General features: G+C 46.3%; 1 protein-coding gene across 9 annotated transcripts; it reads left to right on the top strand.

Moving 5' to 3' along the window:
* Window positions 1-705: 705 nt before the first annotated feature.
* On the top strand, window positions 706-18,226 carry LOC122376193 (RRP15-like protein). 9 transcript variants are annotated; one of them, XM_043355962.1, is made up of 6 exons: window positions 706-923; window positions 12,988-13,104; window positions 14,101-14,408; window positions 14,611-14,696; window positions 17,376-17,547; window positions 17,852-18,226. In XM_043355962.1, exons 2-6 carry the CDS (start codon window positions 13,044-13,046, stop codon window positions 17,990-17,992), a joined length of 768 nt encoding a protein of 255 aa, XP_043211897.1. In that variant the 5' UTR covers window positions 706-923; window positions 12,988-13,043; the 3' UTR covers window positions 17,993-18,226. The 9 variants fall into 9 exon arrangements, with proteins under 9 accessions (XP_043211897.1, XP_043211894.1, XP_043211900.1 ...); XM_043355965.1 differs by lacking the exon at window positions 706-923 and adding an exon at window positions 9,470-9,506; XM_043355960.1 differs by lacking the exon at window positions 706-923 and adding an exon at window positions 11,932-11,995.
* Window positions 18,227-18,999: the final 773 nt, after the last annotated feature.

Here is an 18,999-nt window from a genome sequence, read left to right as displayed (position 1 = left end):
CTGACGTCACACATTCAGAGGGGTATACCTATGCATTTGCCCCTCTGAATCAAAATGCTGCAATTTTGAAATTCAATATTTCCGATTTAAGGCATTTCTCGATGTTGTGAGTGCCGAAACCGGTAATTGTGAGCCAGGGACCCCATTTTGGCTATCTCAACTCAAATCTAATGTTAAGGTGGGAGGGTCCCTTTAAACAAGATATCCTAATGAGGTCCTAATGAGGTATGAAGGATGAGAGGATGATATGGTTTGACTTTGAATCAACAGACGGATATATGTTGATTTAGCACATTTTTCATCATCCCAGACATCCCATTATCTTAGTGTCCCATTATCTCAAGGCCTGGCCGAGTGCATTAAAAATGACTTCATTGACGTTTCTTTGCCAAATGCCGAGCGCGAATTTGTAAAATCGCGAACGGATGGTCCCTGGATCCTGCACACCAGACATCACTAACACTGTTAGTGTTACACAGAGGGGAAACTGATCTGATCAGTGATCAGATCAGTTTTCCCTTCATCCCAGATCTCCCCCATAGAAAGGGCTCGCCGCTGCCCGTGCCGTGCTGCCCCCTAGTCTGTCGCCGGTACGGGGAGGGAGAGCTCGCCTCCCCGAGAGCCCGCCTCCCTGCTCGATCCCCGGGGCGGTCCGTCCGCGTCCATCCTCCATCCGACCACCGACGGCTCGCCCCGGCGGCCGCCAGTGACGACTTCGCCGCGGTCGGGGAAGGGTGTGCTGCGCCCCGCTCTGGGCCCACTCCACATATCATCATCATATCATAGAGACTATGTGACCTGAAGGGACGCTCTGCAGGACTAGATTGATAGAGTGGTGTGTGAGACAATCATGGGACGTGTGTGTTGCGCGGTGCTGCTGGCAGCGGTGGTCGGGATGCAGGCGCTCGCCGAAAATGTCGAAGGTGAGTCGGGTCGGTGCAGTGCTCGGTTGAAACTTCAGAGCTGCCTGGCTGTACTTAAAGCTGGCTGGTTTTACAGAACTCCAAAGAAGATTGTTCCTTTTATCAGTGGCACTTGCGTCGATATATAATTTTTTTACCACAGTGTTGACTGTAGAACGGTGCTGCAGATATGAGCTACCCAAAACATAGGTAAACTAAGACCGTTTGATTCCGCCTTTTAATTTATATTCTTGAAGTTCATCTAATATTTTATTCATATTTATTCGCCTAGGTCAAATTGCTTTGCTTGATGATGTTATTTTGGTACGTAATTTATTTTTATCAGAGCGATACATATTTATACCTTATATATACCTAGTTAATTATAAACGTATAAATTTTACGGTCGTCTCGCGTCATACACATCTGGATCTTAATTACCCCGCACATGACATTAAATTCTTCTAAAGCAGAAGTAGAATTTTAAAAGCTTTTGCGTAGCAAAACGGACAAGTGACCAATGTCATGTTCTTTGGTTTCGGGAAATCGGGGCTGATTATAATGCTTCCTTCACTTCAAAGAACACATGGAAAAGGATAAGGAGACTGTCGGCAAACATATTGTAACCGTGAATTGCAAATGGTGCCCTGACTTGCAATTTGCAATGAGGGACGAGGACGTGTTATTTCTTCTCTAGACTCTAAATCTTTGACATTTAATAAATTTATCAAATGCATTGCAGTTAAATACAATACTGTTACAAAATAAGAAACATAGACGAAAATATAGAACATAGAATAGTTACCTAAGGTACACAAGAAATAGATAATAGATTCTATAGAATAGATTTTGATATTTTAGGTGTCTTCTTTGCCAGCTTTTGCTGTGTTGGATCCCCAGTACCATTATGAGACTCGTGCTGTATCTTGGGACACTTTAATTGCTTTTAGTTGCATGAGATGCCACCAAGCTCCCATAAGCCCTAGACTCCGGATATTTGCATAAGTGGTCTTGGTCCATTTCGAGCATGAATACAAATAGCTTTTAATGTCTGAAACGGTTCTGGTAAAATTGACGAAAATGCCCCAACCAGTAAAATAAGAAGAGAAGACTCTTTTCTTGCGCTGGATCTTGGTGTAGAATTTATTTAGGGTTGATTCATTCGATTTTCTAAAATGTGGCAGACCAAAGACAGAGTAAAATCCAGAGTTACATCCCTTTGAAGGCCTGCGGCTTTATTCAGGTAATCTTGCCTGCGGCTTACTGAAGGAACGCCGGAACACCGGATTCTCCTGGGGCCGTGAGCATTGAGCATTGCACCCGGTCCGGTCCATGTTCGAGGCCAATGCTCATGCCTGCAGAGTCGCAAACCGAGATTAGCTGCGGCGTCGGCACACCTGGAATGTTAATTTCAGATTCGCGCTTCTCTGACGATGCCACGTCGGCCCGGTGTTATGCCAGCCCAACCGGTGATATTAAGACGAACATTGTACTGACGTGATCGTCGACGTGTGGTGAGCTTTGACTTAAGGGTTTTAACAGTGCAATGGATAAATAATACCGAGTTTTATATGAATTTAAAGCTGTTTCGGTGAAGCTATAAACGAATTAGATGGCTACTTCTCAGTAAATATTACCCTTTTCATCCTCTGTCAAGGCTGGAATCACTGGCGGATCCTGGGGGGGGTCCACGGGGTCATGACCCCCCCCAAAAGGTCTGAGAGGGTCATTTGACCCCCCCCAAAAGCCGAAGACCTAAATGCGCTATAGACGCCGTCTTGCATGCTCAAAATCACCTGTCAAACACTTCTGAGCTAATACCTTTGTTTTTCTGGATCGTGTTGCGTGAAAAGGCGTATTGAAGACCAGAATCTTACTCGTTTTTGTCTCAACCGTGCGAGCACCAGGGGATGATCCAGGAAAACTCCAAGGGGATGGTCATGAATTTAATTCGTGGTGCCCCTACCTATACGCAAAATTAAAAACTCAACGGATTTCGGTCACTTAATTTTGGTGATGTCCTATTTTCATTTTTTATTTTGTTTGTTTTATTTTTAGTGCCCCTGGGCCCTGGCAGGTCAAAATCACGTCTGAGGCGAAAGAAATTCACGGGAATCCCAAAAATCACGTCAGGACATTCAGGGCCCTCTGACCAGCCTGACAGCTAGGGCCCTTCTTACTTCCTGGGGCCTCCAGTGAATAACCGCTAGTGTCTGTGTCTGACCGCTAGGGCCCCTCTGACTCCTCAGTAGGTAGGAGGCCCTCTGTAGAGGAGGTCCTCTGTAGAAAGGAGGCCCTCAGTAGAGAGGAGGCCCCCTGTAGAGAGGAGACCCCTTTAAAGAGGAGGCCCTCTGTAGAGAGGAGACCTGCTGTAGAGAGAAGGCTCTATGTAGAGAGGAGGCCCTGTGTAGAGAGGAGGCCCTCTGTGGAAAGGAGACCGCCTGAATGCAGAAGGCCCTCTGAAGAGTGGAGACCCGCTGTAGAGAAGAGGCCCTCTGAAGAAAGGAGGCCCTCTGTAGAGAAGAGGCCCTCTGAAGAGAGGAGGCCCTTTGCAGAGATGAGGTCCTCTGGCTCTTTGAAGAGAGGAGGCCCTCTGTAAAGGAGGCCCTCTTAAAGGGAGAGACCCTCAGTAGAGAGGAAGCCCTCTGTAGAGAGGAGGCCCTGTAGCTTCTGTAGTTAAGAGGCCCTGTGAAAAGAGGAGGCCCGCAGTAGAGATCGGTGGTCCTCTGTAGAGAGGAGGCCCCCTCTGTGTTTTGACAAATGTTTTTGCAAATTTTTCGCGGCGCTTCGCGCCGCCGATTTATGTACATACGTACAGGTCAATACGAAATCTTGACTGTAATTACATAAACCAACCGTGTCAAATTGAATCAGAATTCATATGTGTGCTGTAAAGGAACTCCGGCTTGTACTGCAATGCTAAAAGGGTGGTAAAATTTGTGTTTTGGAGCTGTGTTTCGACACATTCTTTTGCAAATTTTCTCGGCGCTTCGCGCCGCCGATTTATACACCAATCAATAAGAGAGAAATAACAGTGACTGTAATAACACCAACCGTGTCAAATTGAATCGGAATTCATATGTGTACTGTGAAGGAACTCCGGCTTGTACTAGCATGCTAAAAAGGTTGTAATATTTGTGTTTTAGAGCTGTGTTTTGACAACTTTTTTTTGCAAATTTTTGCGGCGCTTCGCGCCGCCGATTCATACACAGGTCAATAAGAGAGATCGTGACTGTATGCTACTATTTACTAATGCATTAGGCTAAAAGTGAGGTAACTATATCTACTTCTGGGTTTTTAAGTCGGTCGACCCGCCTCCCCCCCCCCCAGTAAAAAATCCGTGGCGACGCTCCTATATAGGTGGGTTTCACTAACTAAAACTACTGAGCCGAGTGACTTACGATAAAACTTCATCTTATAAACGACGAAGATCAAATGTCATTTTTTGATCTCGACATACTCGCTCCCTACCCCCCCCCCCCGGTCGTCAGAATTCATTCACCAGACCTGGTATGTCGGCCGACTGGTGACCCCCCCCAAAACGACCCCCTAGATCCGCCCTTGGCGAACACTAATTCGTGCAAGGGGTCATTTTCACTTCTCCTTCGGACGCCGCAGCACGCTACTTCCCGCCGCGCGGGGGGCCGAGGGACGCTACCTCCCGCCACACCGGATGACCATCGGGCCTGGGCGCCGCCGCGGCGGGCGATGGACGGCGCTACCTCAATTCAATCTCGAGAAAATCAATCACAAGCACACTGCCAAGTAGTGTACCAAGGTGGTCCAAATTTGTATCCGCCCCTCCTATTGGTCAACGTCACGGCCGCCACAGGGATGCATTACGTCATTCCCGTCTGCCAACGACCAATCACAGTATGGTACTTGCGTCTTCATGGTCCCTTCAAATCCTGGGGCCGAACGTAACCTGGGCCCCTGTGTAACCTTGGTCCCGGTGTAACCTGGGTACAATTGTACTCTGGTACTTATGAATGTCACCCGTTTGGTACTTCTTCACTACTTCTTAGAAGTACCCGTTAGTACCGATCATGTCTCACATAATAAGCTATTGGAACAAAAATATCCATGTTCTTCTAATTATTCTCCTTTCACACTTTAAATAAATACTTTTGAAATGCATTTACTAATAAATTTCACAAAAACGGCTTGAAATTTTACGTCAAAATACTTACTCCAATTTCCACCATGAAACCAACACTATCCCAGCCAGCAATTTTGCTCCGGGCCCAAGCAGGCTCAAGTGCGGATTGCCCGAGATTTTTAGTCGGGCTAAAGTCGGCTAGGGCTTGGGCTAAAGTCGGCGTATGACACAAATACGCCGACTAAAGCCCATGCTCTGCCGGAGGTATGCCCGCTCTGCGAGCTCTGGACAGCCGTAGTTTAGCCCTAGTTCAGCGACGATTGGCGTTAGCCCGATTTAAGCCCGAGCAGTGAATCCATTTATATAATGGAGATTACTCTGGGCCCGAGCGGGCTGAACTCCGGCAAGCCCACTCTGTGTGCCCTGTCTATCCCGACTTAAGCCATAGAAGTGAATGGGGTTTATACATTGCAAACTGCTGTGGCTTTGCTCGGGTTCGGCTCGAGTGATGGCTCCTGTTTTCTCAAGTCTCGACTTGACTTCATCTTGCTTTTGCTTCACACTGGATCAAGTAGCAAGGAGCAGCCAATGCACTTTCAGCAGGTTGTGCGGTTTCAATGCATATTTAAAATTGTTACGGTCACTCATATCTCTGTTAACCGGTCATCGAGGCTCGAGCATTGCAAAAGGAAAATAGTGGTTGACTTTGATTGAATGTATATTTCAAACGACTACAGACACGTCAAATGAATCACAAATACATGAAACAGTGGACTGCAAACTGCAGCAGTAATATGGCATGAGTCATGAAAAAACGCCATCAAAACTATAAAACAATCACAAGGCCCGCTAGCCTCCCTCCCCGTTCATAATACTTGGTTAAACACTCAACTGAAAGCATAAAGTAAGGAAGGCAAGTAATCGCTCATAAGACAAAAAGCAATAAGCAAACAATCGTTTATAAGGAACTTCACTCTGGTGAATGGGAGCTTTGGAGGCGTCTGACTCCTCCACACACACACACATCTGCAGTAGGTGGTCGGCCATCTTTCGGCGCAGTTTCCATATATGTAGGTATACCTACTTAATTATAAGCAGGCAGTTTCCGCTAAACCACTTGGCGAGGGCGACTGCGGCGTCCACCCGGTCCTGGTTTGTATAACTATTCCATTTTTTGGAACCATTTGCTCTAATGGTACGTACCTGAAAAAGAGATTAATTGGTTTAATTTACATTGCATGTTTGCTTGAAAAATAACTTATTGATCCATTAATACTGTAAAAACACTTCTCATTGATCCGTATAAAATGTTCATTTGATTTTAAATGCGGACAGAGAATGAGCGTGCTCGGTGATAAGTAGATAAATATTTGTGTTTTGTATTTCATTTTCCTGGGTCAGAAGTGCTGGTATTTCACAAAGATATAAAGGCACGGAATGCAGCTTTTCTGAGCGAGGGTATAAGTCGCCAGGCTGAACAGCTATTCAGCTTCATGTTTGATGGCGTCAAACTCAGTCAAAATCATGACGTTTACATACGATCAAGCGCACCATTCAATACACTTACCTACCGTAAAACTCCATGCCAGTCCACTTGATAAGAGCAGTGAGCACTATCCCTTCTTCGCGCTGTCACGCGCGCCCAAACATCAACCACCAAATGCCCCAACACCGGTGTGTCGTTTCGTCGCACAGCGCACAGACTGTCACAAACGCTGCACATGATTGGCGCAGAACTGCGCATGCGCGAACAGCCGAACAAGTATGGCTAAGCTCGGGCTTTACTCCAGTTAGCCGAAGGACACAGCCAGCTTGATCAGCCCGCGCTCCGCCCAAGTTAAGCCTGTTTTGGATGCTCGGGCAGATGTCGGGCTGAGCTACTGCTATCCGCACGTGGGCATAGCTGCGGCATGCCCCAGCTCAGCCCTAGTAAAAAATGCATTGGTTTTGATCAAAGTGGGCAAACCCAAGCTAAGCCCAAGCTGCCCGACGCCTGCCACAGTTCAGCCCAAGCGAATTGCTGGCTGGGATATTACTTGCTTACAGACCCGTGCGCACAGTGCGCGCAGTTTTATCGTGACGTCAGAGGGTGCTTCCTCAGTGGCGCCCCCTGGCGGGGAACGCGTGCAAAAAGTCCAGCTCTTAGGCATGTCCAAAAATGTGGTAGGTTTGCAAAAAGTGTTACCTCAAAGCCACAGGGGAGCAATGCCGCTTCAACCCTATTGGCCGTAGTGTCTAACGGTGGCGGCCATATTGCGCAGACCAAGAAACGGCTGCCGCCTGTGTTGAGGAATAGGGAATTCGGGACCTCGATTTACGTTTGCGGCCGCCGCATCCGTTACGTTCAAGTTACGTAGATACGGAACCCGGCATCTTACGCAGAATTGAGTGGGGAACACGATCGTATCTTCAGAATTCCTCAAATTCACTCGCCGGACCTACATTTGCCCCGGCCGAGGGGGTTAATTGAACCCACCTCGCTAATGCGCCGCTAATTAAACTAGAATTAAGCGGTAAATTGGTCGTTTGCGACAAAGGATAGTGCAGAGTGACTGGTAGGAACCCACTGTAAAGGTCCCGGGTCAACCGGTGACCTCTGAGGTCAGGTCAAGTGATCTAAGGCACGGGTTCGGTTTTTGGTAAATAACTTCGCCAAAAATGGCCGTAGAGCCGCGATTTTGGCATCATCGTGTTCAGCTAGCTCAGGCGCATCGAGTGATATACTTTTTGTTCGGGTCAGGTCAACTTAGGTTGTTGACCTCAGGTCAAGGTCAGGTCAGCACCCCCAGGTCACGAAATTGGTCGAAAGAGGTCATGTCGCATATCATTCGATTCGGCAGGTCTTCCTGAGTCCATTGGTGGCTTTCCCGACTCGCTAGCTCAATTTGATCGGGAGTTATTGAAGAAAAACTGTGACCCTTGTGACGTCACAAATGACGTCACGCAAGGGCAACAATGCAAATATGAAGCATAGAACCTTGCAAGGAGTGCATGAAATCATGATTTTATATGCTTGAGATAGTTTCAGATCATTCTCGGCGCCAAAATAGCAATTTTCATATTTCCCCATTGACTTATAAAGGGCTTAACGTATTAGTTTCTTGTATCTGAGAATTTTTTAGGATTTGATCTTATTCTCCACTCAATTCTGCGTAAGATGCCGGGTTCCGTGTCCACATAGCTTGAACGTAACGGATGCAGCGACCGCAAACGTAAATCGAGGTCCCGAATTCCCTATTCCCCAACACAGGCGGCGGCCGCTTCCTGGTCTGCGCAACATGGCGGCACCGTTGGACACCATCTGGCGGCCGATTCGCATTCCACATTATATACCGGGGTTACATGAGCGATCCGTTCCAAATACGCACTACGGTAATGCGCATCAGCTCCCCACAAACGGATCTACGGCACCGGTTACATGAGACTAATTCGTTTTATCTACGTCAAACGGATCTTGTTTGGCTCACCCGGGCTGACTCCTCGACGGCCGGTAATTCGCATCACAAACGGAATAGGATTAGCGTACAGTCATGGCGCAGTTGCGGCATTTACCGGGACGACTGAGCTAAATTTTAAATACTTATATCATTTGATAGGCTCAAAAACATTTAAAATTAACATGAAATCAAAAAATGAAAACAAAGTTTTCTTGTTTTAAGTCAGTGGGCACTGATTCGCCATGCAGCGACAGCAGGGTGGTCAGAAAAAATTATCTATCAAAATATTTCATTCATTTTATTTCACATGCAAAGACTAAACCAAAATACCAACATTTTTTTTGCTATTTTCTACGAGGCAGCCAATAAAAAAAAAATGATTAGTATTTTGCATTTTGACGCTTCCAGTCAGCAAAGAATAGTTCTTGTGAAATACGGCCCGAATCGTGTGCCTCGGACGTTTCGGTTACATGAGCGATCCGTTCCAAATACGCACTAAGCTAATTCGCATCAGCTCCCCAAGAACGCATTCAGAGCACCGACTACATGAGCAAATTCGTATCAGTGACGTCAAACGGATCTAGTTTGGCTCTCGGCCCGATGCGCATTACAAACGGAATAGCATACAAATGTGGCGCACTTCCGTAGCAATAGAGGTGACTAAATTAAAAATTTATTATCTTATGTCTTTTTTGCATTTAATCTGCTCAAAACATTCTCAATTAACTTAACAAAAAAAGGTTGAACATAAAGTTGTCTTGCTTTGACTCATTGGGCAATTGCCTCTCTTGATTCGTCTGTAGTGCTGTCAGAAAAATGTTTCAACTGAAATTATGTGGATATTTACTATTTGGTTTTCTCTAAATTTTTTGTTGAAAACTTGACAACATACCGACATATTTTTTTAAATATTATTTCAAAAGAAGAAAATGAAAAAATACCTATTATTTTGCATTTTAATGTTTCTTTTTGCGAAGAAATAGTTCCTGTAATACGTATCTTGGTCCTATTCGCTTCTAAGCCTCTTTCCCAGCGGATTTTGTTCGGACCGCCGATTCGTATTAGCAGGTGGATACATGAGTCGGTAGTACGCTCCTGATTCGCATTAGCGGTGAATCCGATCGTGATACGTATTTGCTTTGCTCATGTAACCGCGGATCGGATCGCCGATTCGTACTAGCAGGTGGCTACATGAGTCGGTAATGCGTTCCTAATTCGAATTAGCGGCTAAATACGTATTTACTGTGCTCATGTAACCCCGATAATAGAGTTCAGTGCTCAAAGCTAAGAAATTTACCGGGGTTACATGAGCAAGTAAATGCGTATCAGGAACGGATTTTCCTATTCGCTCACCATTGTAGTCCGTTTGTAATGCGTATTAACTCTGCTCATGTAACCCCGAGCATTGTCCCTTTGGCCTTGTGAATGGGAAAAAGACAGAGCCACTGTCCATCACGTAAAAGCTAGCTGTTTTGAGGAAATCACACTGTATTGGTATGTTATTTTTGTATCATGAATCACATACAAACCAATCAGTATTTGTGTAAAATGGCAAAATGAAATTTTTAAACCCCTAATTATCATTGCTGTAGTGCTTTTATATTATTTATATGGTTTTTATCTGTTGCTTCAGTTTTTGTATTCTTGACATTTAAAAATTGTGAATTGTTATCAAATGTAGTGAAGGTAAAGTAGGTGAGAGTGGGGAAAGATGCCCAGGGTTTTACTATGTCATATATTATTCGAAAATGACGATTGGAAAGCAAAAACTTGTAGTTTCAACGGAAGCCGACATCATTTTTCTCCAAAAATATCACACCTTCGTGCTTGAAATATGATAACGTTTTTTGCATTTTCCTGAAGAAGTGAAAGGGGGCATCTTACCCCACAGGGTGGGAAAGACGCCCCCTGGCGTTGGGTAAGATGCCCCCTGCACTATAAGTGACATAAATGGGCACGTGAGTCGCCTGAACGAATCAGTAGTCCCTTCGGGCCTGCAGTAGACACCAAACGTCATCGTAAGGGCCCTCAAAAGTAGTCGTAAGGGGCTTCAGAGGTCATCGTTAGGGCCATCATAGTCCAGCGCGGCCAAGCAAGCCTCCGTGGTGGCGTTCGGAGACCACTGTGGGGCCCTTATAGGTCTTCATGATGCTTGAGGGCCCTCGAGCCCATCGTGGGGACCTCAGATGCCAGCGCGGCCCGTGGAGCCAACGTGGGAGCCCTCAAAGGATGTCGTGAGGGGCCCTGGAGCCAATAATGTGGCCTACAGAGGCCGTCGTAAGGGCTCTCAGAGTCAGATGCCGCCCAAAAAGTCGCTGTATGGGCCGAGAGACCGGCATGGGGAGCACCCGACCGTACTGGACTCTCAATAGTCCCAGATCGGCTTTTGTCTCTCATCCACTGAACTCTATAATGTGGAATGCGCATCGGCCGCCAAATGGTGTCCAACGGTGCCGCCATGTTGCGCAGACCAGAAAGCGGCCGCAGCCTGTGCTGGGGAATAGGGAATTCGGGACCTCGATTTACGTTTGCGGTCGCTGCATCCGTTACGCTCAAGCTATGTGGACACGGAACCCGGCATCTTACGCAGAATTGAGTGGAGAACAAGATGAAATCCTAAAAAAATCATCAGCTATAAGGAACTAATACGTTAAACCCTTATAAGTCAATGGGGAAATATAAAAATTGTTATTTTGGCGCCGAGAATGATCTGAAACTATCTCAAACATATAAAATCATGATTTCATGCACTCTTTACAAGGTTCTATGCTTCATATTTGCATTGCTGCCCTTGCGTGACGTCATCTGTGACGTCACAAGGGTCACCATTTTTCTTCAATAACTCCCGATCAAATTGAGCTAGCGAGTCAGGAAAGCCACCAATGGACTCAGGAAGACCTGCCGAATCGAATGATATGCGACATGACCTCTTTCGACCAACTTCGTGACCTGGGGGTGCTGACCTGACCTTGACCTGAGGTCAACACCCTAAGTTGACCTGACCCGAACAAAAAGTATATCACTCGATGCGCCTGAGCTAGCTGAAAACGATGGTGCCAAAATCGCGGCTCTACGGCCATTTTTGGCGAAGTTATTTACCAAAAACCGAACCCGTGCCTTAGATCACTTGACCTGACCTCAGAGGTCACCGGTTGACCTGAGACCCTTACAGCGGGTTTCTACCAGTCACTCTGCATTATACTTTGCCGCATACGACCACTTTACCGCTTAATTCTAGTTTAATTAGCGGTGCATTAGCGAGGTGGGTTCAATCAACCCCCTCGGCCGGGGCAAATGTAGGTCAGGCGAGTGAATTTGAGGAATTCTGAAGATACGATCGTGTTCCCCACTCAATTCTGCGTAAGACGCCGGGTTCCGTATCTACGTAACTTGAACGTAACGGATACGGCGTCCGCAAACGTAAATCGAGGTCCCGAATTCCCTATTCCTCAACACAGGCGGCAGCCGGTTTCTGGTCTGCGCAATATGGCCGCCACCGTTAGACACTACGGCCAATAGGGTTGAAGCGGCATTGCTCCCCTGTGCTCTCATCACAGGTATGTAATAAATGATTTGACAGGCTGCTTGAAGGACAGCCTACGGATTTAGGGGGGCGTCTTTCCCCATCAGGACAGGGGGCATCTTACCCCAAGGTACCGAGGTAACATTAAATCAGTACAATTTGTTAGCCATAAAACTACACCCTGAAACAAACTGTTTGGGACACAGTACACGCATGTTAATTTATCACGACTATGGCACGGGACGCAAAAATTATCTACCTTCTTTGATATTTACAATGTTTTGACACCAAAATATTTTTTTGAAAGCAGCAAATAAAAAACATGCAATCACCAGCCAGCCGTTGCCCAACTGAGCCTCGCAAATTTTTGTGCAGTTAACAAGGCAGGCTTCCGCTTTACGCTAAGAACATTTATTTCCAGGTTCGATTCTTTGTTTCGCCGCTAGAGGGGGTAGGGCGTCTTTCCCACCCTGGGCATCTTACCCCACTCTCCCCTACAACAATGCTATAGGTATTAGTTGTGGTGCTGAGGATACCACTAAATGAGAATAATAGCAAGATAAATGCTGTATTCTTGCAAGTCATTGTTGCCTATCTGTTAACATTACCTGTGAATCAAAATAATGATTAGCCAGCTGATGGGGAATCAATATTATGATTATCTGTTTAAAGTGAATCAATTCCTTGATTGCCTTTCACTACCTATAGAATTCAAATTGTTATGATAGGAGCAATATTATTTTGCTTAGGAGATAGTTCAAGCATTTCTGTTCAAGATCAGGCATGCTCCTTCTTGAAACACTCTCTTATTTTTATGTGATTGGTAAGTTAGAAATGGTCTGCATTTATGCCCAAAAGGAATCAATCTTTTGATGCCTCCATATTTTGATTCCAAAGGTCTAGTTTGCCCAACTGACTTTGACTTGCACTACAACTAGGCTTTAAATCACCAGACTTTGTTGAAAATGATATTGCATATTAATATTGAAATAAAGTGTTGTCTTCAGAATTGTGATCATCTTCCAGGGTTCAACAGGCATTATTATTAACCCCAGATCAAGATACCAATACCAGTCGAAGTCATGGTGGTGGAGGTAGGCGAGCATGAGCAGGCGATGGATTCTGGTGCTGCACATTCTGAAGGTATGTTAAAACAAGTAAGAATCACCCACTCTAGATAGATGAAGATGCACTTGCTTTTAGTACACTTGATGAAGTACACTTGATGAAGTACACTTGATGAAGTACACTTGATGAAGTACACTTGCTTTTCAGGAATGTGGTATTTATTATTCACTGTGCTTAAACCTGTAGCAGCTTCTTATGGTTTGGGTCTGCTGGGAGTAGGTTTACGTTTCATAGCTACTGATGTTGCGTTAGTGTCATTTCATAAGCTTATTGGGATGCATATTTATGGATGGATCTGCCCAAATAGGTCTGATTTACCATATTCAACTGCTCCTTCATCAAACAAATAACAATCTATTTAAGGTCATGGCATGTTATCATCACAGAGGTGGGCAGTGACTCACGACTGTATGCAGGTTCATAGAATGTTTGAATTCAATGGCTCCAAATAAATATTCTTGCCCTAGCTCTGAGCATGTCATCCCTGGTGGCTCCTGGTAATCTTTATAATGGTCTGGTAGGCATCACTCGGGCTCATCAGTTATCACAGCAAAGGTATGGTAAATTCGTATTTGAAAATATGGAATGAGTGAGACGTCGCCCGATCGTCGTAATGGTCATAAATTGAAATACTGCTGTAAAAACTCGCTTCGTTTCGTGTCCATAATTCGTGCATGTGTCTTCGGTCTCCCTAGGAAGCACGGGACGGGCAATGACGGTTGACGTGAGCGTCCGATGTTGGAAGCAGCCAGCGCTGTTTGCGACTGGCGTGGCCCCAGCTTTGGCTTTGAGAACCGACTTCAGTGACGACTCTATGTTGGATGCTATGCTCGTTAACTTTGTGATCTTCGAAGAATGAGCTGTTATTCAATGTAGCACGAAGAAATCATTTTAATAGCCCTGTCATTTGTCATTTCTGACTATCAATATGAATACGATATGCACTAGAAAACATCATCGATGCGTTCGTTTTCAGATTAATCGACGAAATATGCCTATTATGTTTGACAGACGCATCTTCAGACATGGAGGAAGTTGAAGACGTCGCCACCTCTGCACCAGCAGAAGGCAATGAGGGTTGGGCGGACGTCATGTCCCGGCTCCTAAGTGCACCAGCGCCGAAAAAGAAGTATGTCATCCTCTCAAAGGCCAAAAAAGCGTTACCAAAGGATGATGCAGAGGACGAACCAGAAGAGGAAGCCTCCGATCCGGGCTTCGATGTAGAAGGCGCGGAGGCAGCGCCGATTGAGAAGAAGAAGCGAAAGACTGCCAGGTCGCATGCGGCGAAACGTAAAGAATTGGTTGAAAAGCGGAAAAAGGTAAGTAAAATAGTATTCGTTCATCGCCGATTGATTTAAATTAAAATGGAAGCTCAGCTAGTTTTTTTTTTAATTCGCGCAAGCCTCACACGTAGAGAATGGCATCTGAAATGCAAGGACATAGAGCTTTTATTAAGTGTTTGTTGGCTTATCGAATCGAATTATCTTTGATATGCTGCGTGTAACACCACGTATTTTTCAGCTCAGAGAATGGGAAATGATGGGACGAAAGAAGCCAGACATTCGAGAAAAAGATCGAGAAAGAACCTTGTGCAAAATAGCAACACGGTAAGTAAGCAATAGCACTGCGCTCTGCAAAGCAGTAATATGCATTGTAACGTCCATGCATGATTACGTCATTAAATTTTATTTGTAAACCGTAGATCTGGGCGTGTGGAAAACAAAAAAAAATCGTTAAAGGTAGTGTGCCAGCTTTCCTGGACCGTATGGAGTTAATGGCCCAGATAAGGAGAACCGGATTTTTAGAACTTATCCATAGGGGAAAGTGGGGTAAGACGGGCACCTTAACTTTGGAGCCATTTTTCGGCCGGTTAGAAACATCATAGAAACGGGAAACTGGGTGAAAACCTTTTTCAGACATTTTACTTTCATTTGCCAGAAGATGAGACTTAGACCTGATTCAACAAATAAACTGCAGCTATTTTTGCAAAACCTTGCAAAAACCCGTCTTACCCCACCCCATGGGGTAAGACGGTCACATGGGTAGGGCAAGACGGCCAGCTTCTTTCACCGATCAGCGCAGCTCGCAACAAATGCCCGAGATTAGCCGCATTTATACAGTCGCTCGTTGGTCTCAAGTGCTTCGGAAATGGCAGTATACGAGATTCGTGCAGAAGGCGTATGCTCCTATATAGGCCCTAGTTCAGAAGCCATGTAGAACCGTTTTTCACATTCATTATTCGAGAATAAACTGTGCCGAAGGAATATTGCTAACATGTCTGTGAGTATCGGAATCGAACATATTCTTATTAGAAATGCTTCTTTTTTCCTACAGCAACAAAAATATTTCACCATTACAGACCCATTGGGTTCATAGTTGCCCGTCTTACCCCAAACTCAATGTCAGAAGTTCAGCACGATTTTTCGCTGTGGACAATTTGATGCAGACAAAGCAAATCCGCCGTAAATGAACACTGTTGGCATATGAGTGTACCACAAGTGATTGCGAGTTTTTAACTCTATAGTGCTGTACACAAAAGCTTGCACAATACATTATGGATGTTTTCAATGAAATGAGTGTTTTAAAGAAATCAAAATAAAAGATTATCGACTGAACACAAATTCACCAGACTTGAATGGTGGTGTGTAGTGGGAAAGGCAATTCTGGTCCTAACTTTTCTTGCTCGTAGCGCTATTGGTTTGGTCTGCAGAAGGGGTGCCCGTCTTACCTACCCTGACCGTCTTACCCCACTTTCCCCTACCTTCAAAACTCATGGAAACGTCTTAAATTCTTCAAATTTTGAGTACCCCAGTGCGAAATTCGCCCCGACGGGTTGTCGGTCGTACCCCAACCACATTTCACACCACTATGAACAATAAATGCACACACTGAAATCGCTATTACCGATATGCTCATCCAATCAAGTTTCGATAAACCCGTTCATCATCATCTCCTGCGGTTTCGAACACGCCTGTTAGGTGGTGCGGTAGACCGCGCCCAAAGCCAGGGCCCCGGTAACGTGAGGTAGCCGAGTCGGGGCAGCGTGCGCTGACCCAAGCCGGGGCCGCGCGTCCTCCCGGTGTCATGTGATAGCCCGGGGCTGCCCGCGGGGATGCGGTAGACCGCGCCCAAAGCTGCGGCCCCGGCTTGGGTCAGCGCACGCTGCCCCGACTCGGCTACCTCACGTTACCGGGGCCCTGGCTTTGGGCGCGGCTTCTGCTCATACTTTGTGGTGCGGTGGTGGTGCGTCGGGCCGCGCGCTCTGACTTCGGCCAAGAAAAATGCGTCAGCTGATCATTGTCATTTCTGCCACTTGTGTGTGGTGAAATGGGGTCATAACTTAAGAGACGGCTTTTTCATATCAATTATTTTACATAAAATCATATTTCAAACCATAAATAATGTTCGACAGCCAAATAAAAGAAACAATACCAATACAGGCTTACAGTTTAAGGCTCGACATTGTGTTGTCTACGATTAGACAGCTGATAACTCATTCCCGTACGTCGTAACTCTATAATGACCTTTGCTTATTGTCACATGTGCGCCGCATTCGCGATTGTTGCCGACGCCTGTTTGCAGCTCAGTCCACTACAGTTGTTATACATATCGAAAAACCGATAAACTTTTAGGCGAAAAAGGCACTATTCCAGGCCCATTTTTGATTTTTTTGCGATATTAGGTAAAAACAGAAGCTTCTTATCCTAGGAAAAATAAAATGGAAAATCTTTTAAAGGTGGCACACTACCTTTAATGCAAAAAAATGGGTTATTTCATTTTGTATTGAATATTGAATTAGTAGAAAATTGTACGTGAGCTGAGCTTGCTGATTTGTTCGAAATAATTTTCTTACTATTTTTGTGGTGTTAATTCTTTGACATCCTTGAAATCCTGCGCTCAGCCCTATTCTACACGACCCACGCTACCCCCAATTTAGCCCGGATGAACAGAGGGCTGTTCACGGGCCCTGTGTGCGGTCGTACCGCACACAGCCTCCAAGCTCCGCCCACTGCGTCCCTACGTCAGCATTCCGTCACCGCACACAGCGACCGCTGTGGCCGGTCGGGACTGGCCACAGCGGACCGTCCACCGCACGCAGCCGTGACGTCAGAGCCGCCTACCCATCCCCTACCCCCACGCCTGCTGGACGCAGCGGGCCACCGCACACACCGCACGCAGCAGTGTGCGGTGCCCGTGAACACCCCTCCGGTGGTACGCTCTTCCCACCACGGTCCGCCCACGGGTGGCTGATGACTCACACACATCACCGTTCTCCGATCCGCCAGTGGCGTGGTGCAGCTGTTTAACGCCGTCAGGAAGCAGCAGGCCGAGGTGCAGAGCCAGCTGAAGGAGGCCGGCGGCTCCCTGAGGAAGACTGAGAAGGCCCTGAAGGCGGTCAGCAAGCAGACGTTCATGGACCGGCTCCGGGATGGCGCCGATGCCGAGCCGGCAGAACAGGTGGGACACGACACGGCACACTTCGGAGTAATTGGTGGCGCCTGCTATGCTGCATGAGGCTTCGATACACTCACAGGATTTCCGTTTGCATTGTTGTTTACTTTGTCGACCTTAATGCAAACTGTATTGTCAATAATATTATGTGGGACTATTTAAGGACATCAGCTATGCGCTTAAAACGACATAGTATCATGACAAGACATGGCAGAACAATTACATGATCAAGTATTTCTTGGTTGCAATACTGTCAACGGCGGCCGCTGAGGCCCTGTGTGACTCACTGCATCCCTCCGTGTGTCCTCAGTCGGCTGAGTCGGGTGACCGGGCCACGTGGAGTGTGCTGCGTGACGACTACCTGCCCGAGGCCGGCCACAAGGACTGGGACCAGGACAGCGACGCGCAGGAGGACAGCGGCTCGGCAGGCGACTCGGACGACGATCTCTGAGCGGACGACGGGCTGGGCTGGGACAAACTGTGAGCGGACAGCTGGTTGGGCTGGGGATCAGTCATCAGTCATCACTGCACTGACCGGGCACTGCGGTGCGGCTGTCAATGTTGCGAGCTGCCGCGCCCCGGTGTCCCTGGTGCGATGGTGTCAGTTGTCTCCTCGGCATTGTTGGCTGCAGATTGTATTTTACCTGTATGTGCTTTTTTGCAGTAATATATGACCGCAAATGTATTTGTCTTGAGATGTTTTGGGCAGGCAAAGTATTAACCCGCGCCCTGCTGGGGGGGGGGTGTTTGAACACCCCCCCCCCTTGTGGTTTTTCGCGAATATCTCAAAAAAGGCGGCGCGGAGCGCCGCCGTTTTTGGTACACCTTATCATGCATCAATTCTACACATGTTGTGAAAATTTCAGACCAAGGTCATTCAAGGTCAGGTCACCAGGTCACTTGAAGTGACCTCACCTCATAAAAAGTTTCAATGTCTGTCATAGCTACACCGAGTGACCGATCGCTTTGAAACTTTCAGCGATTGCTAAGAGCAATAGCATGTACAAAATGTATATCTCAGAATTTTGATATCGATGACCTAAGGTCAGGTCAATTTTGCGACCTCCCCATTATAAGTCAATGGGAGAAAATTGAAATGCGTCTCTTTTGGACGAAAGACATTATAAACACTCCCAAACACTGAATTACAAGTGGTTTAGACACACTGAACATGAAAATGGTGTCCGTGACCCCTGTTTATGCCCTGAGGTCATCTTAGGTCACGAATGGTATCTAACAGTTTTTCGCAAATAACTTTTGATAGAGGCATGCTAGAGCGATGAAAACACCTTAGATGTGTTCAGCTCGACGATACGTATCTACTGATATGCAACATGACCCTTTCCGGTCAGGTCATGACCTTGACCTGAGGTCAAATTTTCAAGTTGACCTTTCAAGGTCAAGTTATAGTTCATTCGATGCGTCTTGACGAGAGGAACACGATGCCGGTAAAAGTAA

The sequence above is a fragment of the Amphibalanus amphitrite genome, unplaced genomic scaffold (assembly GCF_019059575.1).
Source record: "Amphibalanus amphitrite isolate SeventyFive unplaced genomic scaffold, NRLGWU_Aamphi_draft 002048F_arrow, whole genome shotgun sequence".
NCBI lineage: Eukaryota > Metazoa > Arthropoda > Thecostraca > Balanomorpha > Balanidae > Amphibalanus > Amphibalanus amphitrite.
Note: the sequence above shows the minus strand (reverse complement) of the source record. Positions and strands in the feature narration are given on the sequence as shown.

Bases quoted from the DNA above. Each gene is read 5' to 3' on its own strand.
- LOC122376193 (XM_043355959.1), top strand. From the start codon at position 851: ATGGGACGTGTGTGTTGCGCGGTGCTGCTGGCAGCGGTGGTCGGGATG. The intron at 924-14,100 runs GTGAGTCGGGTC...TATGTTTGACAG, and splicing joins GCTCGCCGAAAATGTCGAAG to ACGCATCTTCAGACATGGAG. The intron at 17,548-17,851 runs GTGGGACACGAC...GTGTGTCCTCAG, and splicing joins ATGCCGAGCCGGCAGAACAG to TCGGCTGAGTCGGGTGACCG.